The sequence below is a fragment of the Polypterus senegalus genome, chromosome 9 (genome assembly GCF_016835505.1).
Source record: "Polypterus senegalus isolate Bchr_013 chromosome 9, ASM1683550v1, whole genome shotgun sequence".
Taxonomy (NCBI): Eukaryota; Metazoa; Chordata; class Cladistia; order Polypteriformes; family Polypteridae; genus Polypterus; species Polypterus senegalus.
Genome location: NC_053162.1, coordinates 7435685 through 7452342, shown reverse-complemented (window position 1 = coordinate 7452342; position 16658 = coordinate 7435685). Strand labels below are relative to the sequence as shown.

The window sequence follows — 16658 nt, the reverse complement described above, 5'->3', positions numbered from 1 at the left end:
TACTTGATTCCTGAGGTTGGAATCGAAATGTAAACAAACAGTGGGTCTGGACAGTATTATTAAATTAAAATAACTGATTCTGATTGAGAAAATATGAGGGATTATGCTGAACTTTTGTCAGGCAGAGATTAACCTTATACAAATGAGGATAACTTGGAATTTTTTTAAGATGGAGCATTGATCGTTTGGTTGTATTTTGATTTCATACAATCTTTCATCAGATTGGCCAACTAGCTCAAACTCTACTATCAAGAACACATTAGTGGGTCGGTGGCTAGTTGGACGAGGTCTTCCAGGACTTTGTTTTTAACTTTCTCTTACACAATTTTACTTTTCACCATTGTCAGCTGGACATGGTCCATCAGTTCATTAATGGAAAGATACTGTTGGTTTCCACATATTTTTAATCAGTTTCTATGTTGTTCTCTTTGTGTTTTAACAAACCTACATTTATTTATGTACCAGTTCTGTATTTAGTAATTAGTATAATCTATTATTGTATGTTAACTGTGAATTGTTCACAGCACTTTGCATCTGCACTCAGTGAAGAGCGCTATACAGAAAATAGGTTGTAAATTAAAAAAACAAAAGTCAAATGTAAACTCTTTTGAGAAACCGTTGCCGTGACTAAACCTAACACGAGCGACGTGTTTCGACACTTAAAACACAACCATGTTGTACAGTACGAAGAGTGCGTGACCCAAAAAAGAGAGAAAAACTGACAGAAGCACTCATGACCAAAGTGATTTTTCAGAGCAGTCATAGAAGTATCATCTTCTAGCACAAGCGTTTAAGAATTCAGCTTATTTCTTACTGTAAAGTAATTAAAAAAAACATTTTTTTTTTACATAATGTGTATTTCTGGTCTTTAATTTATGAAATTTAAGATACATATAGCATTAGTTTGCATTTTATAAAAATTTAAAGTCTGTTAAATTTTTTGAGGTTTAAATGTTCATTGTGCAGTATGTTAAAATGTACTGTAAGTAATTAAAGTCTTAGATATACAGTATTGTACTACAGCAAAATGTGGATGATACAAATCCACTATGTATATTAGAATGTTCCATAAATGTTAAATAAGCATTCCTATGTTTGTATTCCCTTGTCCTAAAGTTATTTGAAATTAAGAAAATAAGATGAGGTGTGTACATGATTAATAATTTGCATGTTTAAGAGAATCTTCCATCATATCATATAATAAACATATTAGTCTTTCTTAGAGTTTATCCCAGTTTTTAGCAGAGTCTTCTATGTGGTACGCCATTCTCCACTTTTTTTGTTCAGTTAAAGACCTCTCTAGAAACGACACTTGCTTGTGTTATATCTTCTTTCAGCCAGTCCAACCATCAGTTTTTCTGTCATCCACATATCTGATTTCCCTCTAAGAGAGAGAGAGAGAGCCATCTTCACTACTGATTGATTGCCACTGCGTAGCACATTGTCGTACCAACCAAAGATGTGCTTTGCGCATCATTTCTGCAAGTGTAATGACTCCCATGATTTTCTGGACGCATTTGTAATGTAGTCAAGCCGAGTCAGGACATGTGACTAGCATAGCATCTTCACCTCCATCGAGTGGAGGTGCCTTCCCAGAAACCACTACCTACCCTCCTCCACCCAAATTGTGGCAATAACAGCCTTTACTCTTCTGGGAAAGCTTTTCACAAGATTTTGGAGTGTTTTCTTGGGAATTTATGGCTTCCCATCCAAATGTGTCAAATTATGATGTTGGACAAGAAGGTCTGGCTCGCTGTCAGTGTTCCATTTCATCCCAAAAGTGTTCAGTAGGGTTGAAGTTAGGGCTCTTTGCAGGCCACTCAAGTTCCCTCATGTCGTTATGGACCTGGTTTTGTGTACAAGGGCAGTCATACAAGTATAGAAAAGAGCCTTCAACAAACTGTTCCCACAAAGTTGGAAGTGCACAATAGTCTAAAATGTCTTTGTATGCTGTTGCATTAACAGTACCCTTCACTGGATCTAAGGGGCCTAGCCTGAGCCCTGCTATTATTCCTCCTCCACCAAACTTTACAGTAGACACTATGCAGTCTGGAATGTAGTGTTCTTCTGACATCCACCAAACCCAGATTGCACCATGAGACTGCCAGATAGTGAAGCATGAATCATTACACCATGGAACACGTTTCTACTGCTCCTAAATCCAATGGTGGTATACTTCACACCCCCTGAGCTGACGCTTGGGATTGCACTTAGTGATTGTGTACTGCTGCTCGGCTATGGAAACCCATTTCATGAACCTCCTGATGCACATCGGCTGATGTTGCTTCCAGAGGCTGTTGGTAACTCCACTGTGAGTGATGCAACAGAGGATAGGCCATTTTTATGTGCTGTGCCCTTCAGCACTTGGTTGCCCCACTCTGTGAGTTTGTATGGTCTACCACTTAGTGGCTGAAGTGTTGTTTTTCCTTGACACTAACACTTCACAATAGTAGCACTTACAGTTGACCAGGGCAGACCTAGCAGAGCATAATTCTCCTGACCTGTGGCACAGGTGTCATTATATGACAATGCCTTTATTAAAGTCACTGAGCTCTTCAGTATGACCTGTTCTACTGACTGTGTTTGTCGATGGTGATTGCATGGTTATGTGGTTACTTTTATGTACCTGTTATCAATAGTTCTGATTGAACCAAATGAACTCAATAATGTTGTGTGGTTTCCACATACTTTTGACCATACATTAAACACTTTGGTACTATTTAGTCATTTTTACTTAATTATGCTTAACAAGGGTGAGTCAGAGACAAAATGAGAGGAAAAAGCTTTTCTGTGTGTTATCTGTAGCTGTAAGTTTCCATGCCATCGAACAACTTCCACTTGACAGTATTTCATATTTTTTCTTGAATAGGTTATATAACATTAAATATTCATACTCCTCTTCTACTTATAAACAAATAGAAGCTGTGTCTGTAGTAGATATAAAAAGTCTACACACCCCTGCTAAAATCTCAGATTTTGTGTAATGAAAAAATGAAACCAAGATAATTCCTGTCCTAACTTAATGCAAAATTGCAATCTATATAAAGAAAGTGAAAACAAATCAGAAACTGTTTAGTGAAAAAAGGAAACCAAAAATGATACAAAAAACTGGCTGCATTAATGCTCAGACCCCGTAAACAAATACTTAGTTGAAGCATCTTTTGATTTTATTATAGCACTCAGTCTTTTTAGGTAAGAGTTTATCAGTTTGGCACATCTGGACTTGGTGATTTTTGTCCTCTCCTCCTTACAAAAAAGCTTCAGATCTGTCAAATTACAAGGGATCCTCCTGTGCACAACTCTCTTCAGGTCACCCAACAGGTCTGGGTGAGCTCTGACTGGGCCATTCCAGAACATTCATCCTCCTTTCATGAAGCTATTGCTTTGTTGATTTTGATGTATGTTTTGGGTTGCTGCCATGCTGAAAATGAATTTCCTCTTCACTTTCAGCTTCCTAGGAGATGTTTTTGAAGGATTTGAGCCAAAATAGACTGATACTTGGAGCTTCATTATTCCATCCATCTTGTCTAAGTTTGCCCCAGTTTCAGCTGAAGAAAAGCAGCCCCAAAGCATGATGCTGCCTCCACCATTACGCACTGTGTAATGCTTTTTTGTAAGGAGGAGAGGACAAAAATCACCAGGTCCAGATGTGCCAAACTGATAAACTCTTACCCAAAAAGACTGATGCTATAATAAAATCAAAAGGTGCTTCAACTAAGTATTTGTTTAGGGGGTCTGAGCATTAATGCAGCCAGTTTTTTGTATCATTTTTGGTTTCCTTTTTTCATTAAACAGTTTCTGATTTGTTTTCACCTTCTTTGTATAGATTGCAATTTTACAATAAAGGTGGAATAAGTTCTGACAGGATTTATCTTGGTATCAATTGTTTTTCATTACACAAAATCTGCAGTTTTGGCAGGGGTGTGTAGACTTCTATCCACTGTATATAAATAAGGGATGAGTAGTTCAGCTGTTAGTTACTCTTTGACAACTTATTGGCTTCTATTCAGTAGCGATAAACACCTTTTTCTTTGTTTCTCAACAGACCAGCACAACTATAACGTGACTGTGGAGAACATGCTGACACGCTGCTTAGACAACCAGAAGAGTTGGTGTTGGCTCAGTGAGAAGGAAGTAGTTCCGAGAGCAGAGCTACTTTTGCCAGGAGGTCTCCCTTTAATGACCGGGACTGTGCATCGAGGAGTTGAATCCCTAGTTTTTCCATGCATACACAGTGCTCTTAGGTGGATTACTCAGGGTAGAGATCCAGTTATGGATTACTCTGGGAAGCCCAGCACTCTGGCCACAATGCAGCCTGGTGCCATAGCAGGAGCTCGGACTCTGCAGGAGGCAGCTCATATACAAGTACTGGTGACAGGAAGTTTGCACCTTGTTGGTGGTGTTCTAAAACTCCTTGATCCTGTATTATCTCAATAGTTTTTTGTTTTAGGTGCTTTTGTTTGCACTACTATTTATTACAAGGTGGCAGCTGGAAAAAAATAAAGAAAAAACTAAAACCAGAAGAAAATAAACCTCAAAGGATGTGTCTACCACAACATGGATTTTAGAAACAAGATGATTGAAAACCTTATGAAATCAAGTCCATCTTAATGTTTGCTACTCTTCCACACCTCTTGCTGCTGTGATGGACCCCTGAGTCTTTGAATTTCATGTATATTGTGTATTTTCATATAATGCAGGGGTTTGACTTTTTGGGAAAGTTTGCTTCTGCAAGAAGCTACATTTCAGATACGTTGCGTATCACAATATCCAGGGTGTCAAGCCTGTGCGGTCCAGCTTTCTGCTGTTGTCCTGATAAAAGTGCTGAAGTTTATGGAGAAGCAAATTTCTCAGGATTCCGCTTTTGAAGTAGGTGTGCTGCAGCTTGGCATAATAAAAGTAGCATACTTTATAATGTTTTGCAGCTATAGAATTGTGAAAGCTATTTATTACTGTAGCTGGAAAGCCGTCTCTTAGCTGATTATTTGCCTAAGATGACTTATTGCAGCATTTGAGATGCCTGCAGGCCTTTTTATCATAAAATAAATTAAGAAAAACTAATTATTAATAGTGAAAATCTAATTTAGTGCTTGTTTACCTATAATGAATGTTTTGCAGTGACCTAATAGTTTTGCCAAATTTGTCTGAAGTAGTATTTATTTTGTTTTTGTAACCTATTTTAATCAGCAAAATCCACAACAGGAGCCAAGTCTCTTTGACTGTTATGTGCTGTAAGCTGCATTATTTTTGCCAGTATGGATAAAATGGAAAGTTTTTTTTTTTTTCTTGGAATGCCTTGGATACACATCAGCTGTAGTTTACAGAGCTTTAATCGCAAATCTCAGACCCTTAGCTCAGAAATCAAAATATTCTTCTTTTATTCATTTCTCTTAGTTTTATCCTGTTTTTCTAGGTTTGCTGATTTTCTAATATATCTGTGTTTTAAGTGGTTGCCAAGTTATGCAGTGACATTCCACCAGCCTTTTTTGTTTCCGAGACCAATGTGCCATAACTGTGTGATGAAGTTACGACTTTACAAATAGGTTATAAAATTACACAGCAACTAATAATCACTTTGGCAGAGTGTTTTTTTTTCTTCCCCCTCTCTCTTAAAAGATGATTGTGCATGTATAGTAGGCATTTTTTAAATAATTTTAACTACGATCAGTTGGTTTACGCCCAATATGCATGTGTTTAGAGAAGATGATGTTCAGTGTCCAGTCTTAGTAGGCAGTTCATGTATTAAAACCGGAGGACTTCTCACCCATACACCCCAGGCGGAGTTCTAAACCTCTTGTGTATTGTGACAGTGACTGCCGATTTCTTTACTCCACTAAACAATAAGAACAAACACTTGACCATAGTACAGATAGTCCAGCCTCTAATGGTAGTCGCCCCCTCATAAATCTTTACTGATAAATGGTTCTGTTTTACTGCTTTACAGGACTGCTAGTTTTCAGGCCAGCCAGTTTTTCCGAGTTTGTTTATTAAAAGTATTTGCTAAGTAGCCTTTACTTTGCTTTTATCATCATGGTCAGAAAAGCGCAGTAGTAAGTGTTCTTCTTCTTGAGATGTTAAAATGTTGGACCCTTTTTTGTGCTCATTAACTGATTATTTCCAGAAATTCAGGTGCCTGACCAGTGTATTTGTCATATTCTTGATAAAGCAGAATAACTTGAATTTTGCTTATATCTGATATACATATGTGATTCTAAAATAACAAGACATATGCTCTGTGTGTAATAAGAGACCATTTTATTACTTTGATGCTTTTTGCTGTCATATGTAAATGGAGAAAGCATTTTTGTCTATCTGTCTTCTCGGCCTGCTTTACGTAAATGTGTTTTGCAGTTAACTCACTTGAACTATGTGCTTGTCTATTCCACGCTTCCACCCTCAATTGTCTGTGACGTTTTTTATGAAGCCCCGCTTTGAATAGATGATGCAGGCTCAAGTAGGCAACATACATTTTAGCAAAATTTGCAAGACTATTGAATGAATTGAAAACCATGAGTCATGGAGTCTCCAGGAGCAGAATGGAAAACGGTTATGTAGAGCACTATTTCACTTACGTCTTTTAAAAATGAAGTGCTGCTCCATTTTGAGTCTTTTAGGCATAACTGTTTTGATGCTCTCAGCAGATGATCTTGTAAAGTTTGTAATTTTGTTGTTGTTAGACGGGTGAACCAATATGAGGCCATGGCACTGTACTAGAATACACAGCACATTACACTGGGACTCCTACACCAGACTGGAGTGGTGTCGTGAGACATGGAGTGTGGCTCTGTTTAACGTCCTAATGATAGCAGTGTGTTACTCCAGATTGTTATTTTAAGATATGACTGTTTCCTTCTATTTCAATCAACACACTCTTCATCTGCCAGGCTTACTAGTTTTATATCTGTTCACACCCACATCTTTTCTGCAGGCTGAGACCACTTCACATTGTTCAGAGGGGCTGCCAGTTTTCCTGAACCTTATTCAAAAATGTGTACAAGTTTATTGTTTGGCATTAATGTGCTTCAGATGTTTTGTTATTTTGGGAACACTTGAAGTATTTATATTATGAGGAAGAAAAAATTGTGATGTTTCTGCTTCAGCATATATCTTGCAAAACTGTAGGACTGTAGGGTTATTTTTATCATATGTACAGAGTACTGTAGAATTCTCATGGTAGTGAATGTTGTCTAAAGCCGATGTCACATTACGCAACTTCTTTTTGTGGGGTATGTCATATTTACGGACCACAATTGCTAATTTTTGTCACTGGACCACGTCGGTTTAAACAACTGCTCATGTCACAATTACCGACTTGAGTACCGACCTTGCCCTTTTTCTGACAGCCAACAGCGTGCTGTCTGATTCAGCCGGTGCACTACTAAAGGGTTAACAGGTATGGCAAGTTCAGCCACAGTCTTGGGCCAGTTCTGTTGTGATAAAACACGAGATATCAGACAGACGAGAGTCTCTGCTGTTTGTGAGGTCTGAAACACCCATGTTCCTTACTCCTCGTCGCTGCGTTATATGAATTGTACTTCTGAATGAGCATTCATTGCTTGTCAGCTCTCCTGAGCACTGTGCTGTCTCCACGACAAAATCAGAACCTGTTGATTTTATCACAGGAAGTCGCAGACTAGTGGGAGTGAGCTGCTGGGTTTGTCATGTTAGTGACTGGTGGCCCAGCTCACTAAGATTACGTAAATGAATACTGCAACTGAAAATCACTGGAAAAGTCGTGTAATGTGACACAGCGTTAAGGAAGATGTGTGAAAGAATTGTTGGCTGGATTTTGGTTATCGCCATCCCATTTTTTTTATGCGTTTCTTCTTTTTTTGGGTTATGACTGTAAATTGGCACAATTTTGTCATTTTTAGTAAAACATGAATAAAACTTGAGGCAAGTGACCTTTTACAGGCTGATTGGCTTGGACAGAAAGGTGGAAGTAAAGCTGATTTAGCGCATCCTTTTCAAAGAAGTGAGGTCTGTTAATAACAGCAAAAAATAAAAGAACAAAACAACATGATTGTAAAATGTGAACTTTATCATCGATTTTGTATCTTTTCTTATGTCTTGTCATATTTTCACTTTAAGATTTATTTTCAAGCTATTTTCATTCTGACTTAGTTGTTGCCCCCCTCATCTCCACACAAATCCTGGTTTCGTTTTTCAGCTCCAGATATGCTCAGTCCAAATAAAGTTAGCTTTTCTTTAAAGATCAATGGGATTGGATTACATGAAGTTCATAAAGACTTGCCGGTTATGTTATCTGATGACTGTAAATTGACGATGTGTGAGTGGGCCCGGTCAAGGACTGCCGCTCAATCCAGGGAAGCTTCTGATGCTGCCAGGTTAGGCTCTGCCCCCCAGCCCTATTTTGGGTTAGGTGGGTTATGTTGGTACAGAAAGTGGTTTTGACACACATGCATATTTCTGCCCTTTACCCCTAAATGTAGGTGTTCTGTATAAATCTAGCACTTTAGCATTCTTTAATACTGTTGTGAAAAGAATATTGTTTCTAACTTTTTAAAGTGTTGAGTAGCAGTAAATAAACTGTAGGATTTAAGGTGTGTTGGGGTTAGAGGTCTTTGTGTAAACAATATATCGTATATATTTTGGTCACTACGGGGCATCTTTGACCTCCAAACCTCAGACACAACTGCATGAGCAGAATTCCTGGGTTCAAATACCTTCTTCATTCAATAACTATACCTTTAATACAGCATTTTTCTTCTAATCCCGCACAAACGGTTTTCCTTCTTCTGTCTTCTCTTACCCCTAACCAAGCGTTGTCCTCCTTCACTCTTTGACTCCAGCTCATCCAGCGGTCAGATTTATAAAAGTTGTGTACACACAAAACATACGCTTGAAATGTGTGTACACAGCTTTCCATACAAACGTCGAGATTTATAAAAGAATGTTTGACGGGGGAACATGCATATATTAATGGCAGGTCTGCCCCCTCCGTTACGGAGAAACTGGGGAATGAGGACACCCACAATCAATTTGAGATATGCAGCCAAATCGGCTAAACGACGACTTGCACGCATACTAATTTATATCCCTGAGCTGTTAGTAGAATGTGTGTTGACGTGACAAAAATATTACACCTTAAAAGTGATGAATATAAACCACAAACTATTTTAGTTCTCTTATAAACAGGTCAATGCTGCGTATTTGCACTGAAGTGCTTTTTTTTTCCCCATTAGTTTATATTGGCTACCTGTTGTCAACTTCTAAGGATTGGAAACCAAAGCACAGTAAAAACCACTGATGTCATTCACTCCTCTCTCACAGAAAGCTGTAAATCTCGAGCCCTACGGTTGATTCATAGCCTAGGCCAGGGGTCCCCAAACTCGGTCCTGGGGACCCCCTGTGGCTGCAGGTTTTTGTTCCAATCAGATTCGCAATCCGTGATAATAATTGATAACAACTGATTTCATTTAGTTAGCTGGTCTTTCTTGCTCTTCTCTCATTCTGCATCCAAAAAAACACAACAGTATGGTTTTAAATTTATCAGGCATTTAAAAATATTTTATTTTTTGAAAGTTATAAATGCTTAACACTCTATTGTTGTTTTCCTATTATTTTCCCCTTTTCCTGTGTAGTTTGCTCCCTTCATTTAACTCTAATAGTGACAATTAACCAGGGGGGTATTTTTTGTACGTGGATTACTCGTTTAATCTCGCACAATTACTCGCCGGATGTAATTGTTGATGATTTGGCCTGATCCTGGATCTGTCGGTTTTTCGAAACTCTTGCTGGATGTGTTGTCATTGCAGCAGATCCAAATCCTCAATGCTCAGCGCAGGTTTGTTCTACGTAAACGAGGATGAGCTCACACACTTAATGAGTGTCCGTGCATGGAGTTCATTCAGTCATGGCTTCACCGTTCATGAACGAGCAACCAATTGATATCGGTGCGCAAATTATAAGAAGAGGATTTCATATAGAGAGGGTTTTGTACGATCGGCAAGATCCTTTATTGCTCCCGGAGGAAATTCTTTTCGAAAGATACTGCTTTAGCCGAGAGGGAATATTGTACCTCAAAGATTTATTACCACCTTATATTCGAAGTTAAACTTTAAACTTTTTAACTAATGTGGATGCTGGCCCGGACACACACAGATGGACATCTTACGTTCACCACACACCATTTATTTACAATATCAAAACTCGTGCACACAAATCCCAGTGCCTCTTGCAACTTTCCCCCAATGTCCAGGCCTCACAGTTCCACTGCCTTTCTCCTGGCCGCCTCCAGTCCTCTCTCCAGCTCTGTCCACTTCCACCCGACATCCACCATCGACTGGAGGGAGGCGGCCCCTTACATAGGAACCCGGATGGGCTCCAGCTGCTTCCCGGCACTCCTCCGGAGACACACCCCAGTGTGGCGGAAGTGCCGGCTGCGCACCCTGAAGCCGTCCGGGTGTCCCCTGTCATCTTCCCCCCAGCACTTCCTGGTGTGGCGGAAGTGCTGGGCTCCAGGAATATCCAGGCGCCGTCTGGCGGTGGCCACGGGTCCCTACAGGGCTGGGCTTCCAAGCCCTTTACCCGAGGCCTCCAACATAACCAGGGCGGACGCCCCCTCGCGGTCTGGAGGAGGCACAAGCCCTCCTCCAGTCCTCCTGGGCGTCCCAGCCGGGCTGATGCCACACTAAGCTTTGAGGTTTTTTTGCAAGCTGCACTTTTTTATATACAGTACGCGATGCAGAAAATCTATCTAAAAGTGCAGTTTGCCAGGCAATTCGTTAAGTCTGTTTGGCTCTGAAATATTTCCTTCGGGTTTTCAAAGTGTTTCCTGGACACTTGCGTGTGTAGACAATAAAAGAGGCGTTTCATGCCATTGCAGGTAGAGTAGGTAATACACAGGCAAAAACACCCACAGCTCCATAAAGAATCTCGCAGTCAGACAAACATTCACATTACCCAGGATTTCCAAATGCGATTAGGAGCACATGGGAGTGATCAGAGTGGAGTTTGATCAAACATTATTTGGAAAATTTACCTCTTCTCCTGATGAATAATCAGACACAGTGTCTTCATCAAATATTTGACCATTGTCAATATCTCGTTGGTCAGACACAAGTTCTTAGGGATATGACATTCCCTGCAACTGACCCAACAAAAAATGAGGGCTATATGGAGCATACCTATGGCACACCTTGAGGACAAATATATGTGTTTACCTGAAATGAAGTGACCGCTGCATCCTGCTACTGGTTCTGAGGAGGAGCTGCCCCCTGGAATGCCCACAGAAACAGGGCGCTGGGCATTTTGCTGGAGAGCCAACTCTTCTGCAGGGGTTAGGTCTGGACCGCGTTGGCTGCCATTTAATGAAGAAACAAATCAATTCAGAGGACTGAACCCTTATTAACAGGGCTATTAAAACAAAGGGAGTTAATTAGCAGTGAAAACTGTTTGCTGATTAGGAAAAGGGTTAGAATGAGAACCTGCGGTCCACCAGGACAGGAGTTGGACACCCCTGTCTTAGAAGTACTGTATGTGCTGAGCTGGCCGCAGATGGCCCGAAATCAAGCTCTACCTGGCCATATGCAGGGTTTAGCAACTGATGGCTTACTGGCAACAGACACCCACACGAGGGAACTGGGCTACAGGTCTGGAATAGCTCAGAGGGGCTTCAGCTCCATAATGCCCACTGTGCATAAAACTATAAACGACTAATGGGGCGCTATATTCAGTAACTGGGGCAATTGACCGAACTCCTCTTGCAATAAGGGCACATAACGAGAATGAAGCCGCTTTTGTTATCCTTAAGCAGTGAAATTCCATTACCGTTTAAGTTATCTGTGATGCCATGATGAGACTGATAAATGCCAGGCTTGGGTGGTTTGGGTCAACCGGTGATTCATTTATTCTGAGGCAAAGTAGCTTCGACTGACATGACTGTGCAGTAGGTGGTAGCTCTCTTGTTGGTAACGTAACTAGGTGACCCTTCGGTGTTTTTGATGTGGCCTGTACTATTCATTGCAATAGCGGGTACCCATTAAGACGCTGGCGAGTTGCACCTTTCCCGGACTCCCACAGCGCCGAGGTGTGGCGCTATAATGGCGCACGTGCGGAGCACAGCCAAATACTGTACTGTACTCTGGAATGCTGTGGGCGGGGTCTCGATGCGTCAGGTGTGAGGCTACGCTGCCAGCCAATCAAAGTCTGCGACATCGTGATTGCATATGTATGAGGTTGATTAGCATCGAGGCGCGTTCGCAAGGAGATCGTGATTTGAAAACGGAAAATTGTGTAGAAATGTGCGTATGCCAGGTCTTATTTATTTATTTGGTGTACGCATATTTTCACGCTCGAATCCACGCAATGTTTTGTAAATGACGTCCCACAGCCTACTTTACTCATTCCTTTATCATGTAACGTAATTAACACGCTGACAGCCCAACTCCGAGACTTTTCTGTTCAACGCGCCAACAAGTTAACTCAAATAGATATTTTTAGTGTGAGTCTGCTAACTAACCCAATGCCTTTAAATAATATATAAAAATGACATCTACTTAAAGTCTGCGGTGTATACATAAAGTCACGCGCGCTCCGAGCACCGAGCGGGACCACCTCATCCCAAAGGGTCGCCAAGTCTACAAATACCGAATACTCGCTATGGACAACGAGGGGCGACGTCCTTCCACCGCGCCTAGAACTCCAAATTGGCTTTGACTGGCACTGAGTCCGTGTGTTCAACGACGAGGACAAAAGCCTTTCGGTATTTTCTGTACAGACAGACGCACCTATAAAGAGTCCGCTTTCCTCTGTGCTCTGCTGCCCTCTACTGGCTGCTTTGAAAGGCTCAGGCGCTCAATCAGTCGGGAGTAAAATCACCTGTTGGCCTTGTGGCAGTGAACGTGTTAAAATCTGAAAGCAGCCATTTAAGAATCAATGAAGAACTCAGGCTGTGGGCCTTAAAGCCAGAAACATCAACTCAACTCCTTTTTATTTTTGCGTGGCGCTCGTTTCCGAGTCCTCTATTATACCCGTAGCAGCTATTTGCTTATAATAAAGAAACCGCGCAGACGCAAACCCCACAGTCGTATGTGAGCTGTTGTGCTTTGTGGACTTCCAGTTGTGATCACCGAGCATTAATGGTCAAGTCTGGTTATTAACTGGAGACCCCCAGCTGCGCTTTGTCATTTGCGGTGCCCCCGTAGCGCTTGTGCTGAAGCCCCCCAGCTCCGCCAACAAAGAGGCTTCTCTCCTTCATTTATTTGGCTGACGCCTCTATCCAAATTTCTTTTGTTTTTCCAATATGAGCACAGAAATGTGAAGTGGCTCGCTCAGGGTCACACAGTATCAGTGGCAGGAGTTGAACCCACAACCTCAGGGTTTGAAGTCCAATGCCTTACATTTTCTTTAAAAACAGGAAATAAAAAAGTAAACCGCCATACAAACGCACCTTATCTGTTTTAAAAATCAATGTTATGTTTACTAATAATCTCTCTAGATTTACTGAATTTACATTTATTTTCGCATGTTTTATCTTGTTAAAGTTCCTATAGTGTGTCTTCGTTTACATTTTGTGGCCCTTTTTACTTGGGTGTGTATTAAATTCATTAATGGCGTGGGGCAAGCGCGTCTTTTTATCAAATGTATGACGGACGGCATAACGTTACAAATTACAACGTGAGGAAGGCGAGTCATCCGAAACTGAAGAGGAGTGTGGAGTGAGGACAGCGGAGTGAGCCCGACACCGAGAGGGCTTCGCACAAACGGACGCGTGAAGAAGCCGCCCGTGAACTGAAAGTCACCGGCTGACCGCAGCCTCCGGGCGCATGTGCGACTCTGACGATAAACGATTTAGGGAAAAAAAAAAAGTCCTGATCTTTAACGGCACGGTGGCGCAGTGGGTAGCGCTGCTGCCTCGCAGTTAGGAGACCCGGGTTCATCCCACAGTCCAATGACATGCAGGTTGGGTGCTTTGGCGATTCTAAATTGTCCCTAGTGTGGCGCTCTGCCCGGGGATTCTTTTCTGCCTTACGCCCAGTTTTGGCTGGGATTGGCTCCAGCAGACCCCCGTGACCCTGTAGTTAGGATATAGTGGGTTGGATGATGGATGGATGGATGGATGATCTTTAACAAAATTCAGCAGAATTACATAAAATGTCAAATGTCTTCTAGTTCTGTTGGGTGATTTTGAATGTTTAATTTACCAAATCCCCCTCTTGAGATAAATAAAGTGCTGTCTGTCTCTTATATAGCGCCTTCCACACCTCTCTTTGGAGGGAATGGTACTTTTTTATTTATGGCGTCCTGTCTCTGACTTCATTCCTGCCTTGCAGTCTGTGCTGTCACTGTTATGTAGCGCTTTTCATATCCAGTATAGATTGCCTTTCACAACTACCTCTCCATCACTGTTATATGGTGCCTTTCAAACCAATCCATCTGCTATGCACTGCCTTCCACACCTCTCTGTCTTTCTATTTCGGATATAGTGCCTTTCACATCTGTCTGTCACTGCTTTCACCACTTAGCCATGCCGCCTGATTTTTACGGGGTGTCTCACTTGGAACATTCTGAGGGACCTCAAAGAGCTCGGCCGGGGGGTCTCACAGCCACTTGGCTTTATTTCATTTGTCGTGTCTTGTATTGGGTGGCTTACCAGAGTAGCCTGGTGGCTCAGTTGCAAGCCACGGGCAATGCTAGGCCAATGTACTGTATGGTAGATTTTAAATATAAAAGTAAGAGTTTTTTTTTGTTTTGTTTATGGCGCCCTGTCCGGGGTTCATTCCTGCCTTGCAGTCTGTGTTAGCTGTCACTGTTATGTAGCGCCTTTCATATCTATCTGTCTGTGTCACGCCGTTCACATCTATCACTTTTATGTAGCGCCTTACATATCTATCTAGCATATATTGCCCTTCACACCTACCAATCTATCACTTATATATAGCACCTTTCACACCGGTTATCTGTTATGCACTGCCTTCCGCACCATTCGTCTATTTATAATATAGTGCCTTTTACATCTATCACTGTTATAGTGCCATTCACATCTTTCTCTCTATCATTTTTATGTAGCGCCTTTCATATCTGCCTAGTATATACTGCCTCTTATACCTACCTCTCCGTTCAGAGCTATCTATCTGGTATATAGTGCCTTTCAGACCTATTTATCACTATTATATAGTGTCTTTCATGCCTACCTCTCTATCACTGTTATATTGCGCCTTTCAGACCTATTTATTACTGTTATATAGCGCCTTTCACACCTATCTATCTGTTATGTACTGCCTTCCACGCCATTCATCTATTTATAATATAGTGCCTTTCACATCTATCTATCACTGCTATAGTGCCTTCCACACCTATCTATCTGTTATATGGTACTTTTCACACCTGTCCATTATATAGTGCCTTTCACACCTAGCTCTCTATCACTGTTATATAGTGCCTTTCACACCGGTTATCTGTTATGTACTGCCTTCCACACCATCCGTCTATTTATAATATAGTGCCTTTTACATCTATCACTGTTATAGTGCCATTCACATCTTTCTCTCTATCATTTTTATGTAGCGCCTTTCATATCTGTCTAGTATATACTGCCTCTTATACCTATCTCTCCGTTCAGAGCTATCTATCTGGTATATAGTGCCTTTCAGAGCTATTTATCACTATTATATAGTGCCTTTCATGCCTACCTCTCTATCACTGTTATATTGCACCTTTCACACCTATTTATTACTGTTATATAGCGCCTTTCACACCTATCTATGTTATGTACTGCCTTCCACGCCATTCATCTATTTATAATATAGTGCCTTCCACACCTATCTATCTGTTATATGGTACTTTTCCCACCTGTCCATTATATAGTGCCTTTTACACCTCTGAGGCTAGAGATCTGTGCTACCATTCGGAAGGTTGCCGGTTCAAATCCCGTAAATGCCACAACCGATTCCACTGTGTTGGGCCAGTTGAGCAGGCCTTTCCCAGTTGCTGTGCAAGCAGGTCCTTCAACAGTGGTGCTGAGGTGTCACCAGTCTGGCTGGTTCATCGTGTGGTGGTTGCAGACAGCGCTTTATCCCAACCTCTTTCCTCTGTATGGAGGTGGCAGCATCGTGTTATGGAGAACAAGAAGACTGGGCAGAACTAAAGGAAGGATCAAAGTGCCCGCCACCTGAGACTGGGGCGACAGTTCACAGCATACAGCCCAGACAACACCAGGGTGGCTCCATGACAAGCCTCTGAGTGTCCAAATGGAACAAGGACGCGTGTGTGTGTGTGTGTGTGTGTGTGTTGAGAGACCTGAAGATGACGGTTCCCAGACATCTCACATCCAGTCTACCGGAGCTCGAGAGAATCTGCCAGGAAGAAGGGGATCAACTGCCCAACTCCAGGAGTGCCAAGCTTGTAGAGACTTTACCCAAGAGGACTCCAAGGGGGTCTCTGAATGAAGGGTCTGAATGCTTCTAGCAATGACAGATTGCAGTTTTTGGTTTTTAATAAATTTGCAAATCGTTCTGAAAACGTGTCATCACTTTATGGGTTAGTGAGTGTAGCTCGATGGGCACAAATGGCAAATTAAATCAGCAACACAGTAAAGCAGGGGTGTGGAACTCAAGGCCTGCTGGGCCGCAGTGGCTGCAGGTTTTCATTCCAACTGTTTTCCTAATCGGTGATCAGTTTTCACTGCTAATGAA

At 41.6% G+C, this 16658-nt stretch overlaps 1 protein-coding gene across 2 annotated transcripts in view; it reads left to right on the top strand.

The window, feature by feature from the left end:
* Positions 1–8563, top strand: part of fpgs (folylpolyglutamate synthase) — a 65375-nt gene extending 56812 nt beyond the window's left edge. For both annotated transcript variants that reach the window (XM_039762654.1, XM_039762655.1), the window contains exon 15: positions 4046–8563. In XM_039762654.1, coding sequence (XP_039618588.1) covers positions 4046–4437 — 392 coding nt within the window. In that variant the 3' untranslated portion in view covers positions 4438–8563. The remainder of the gene's footprint in view (positions 1–4045) is intronic.
* The last annotated feature ends 8095 nt before the right edge of the window (positions 8564–16658 follow it).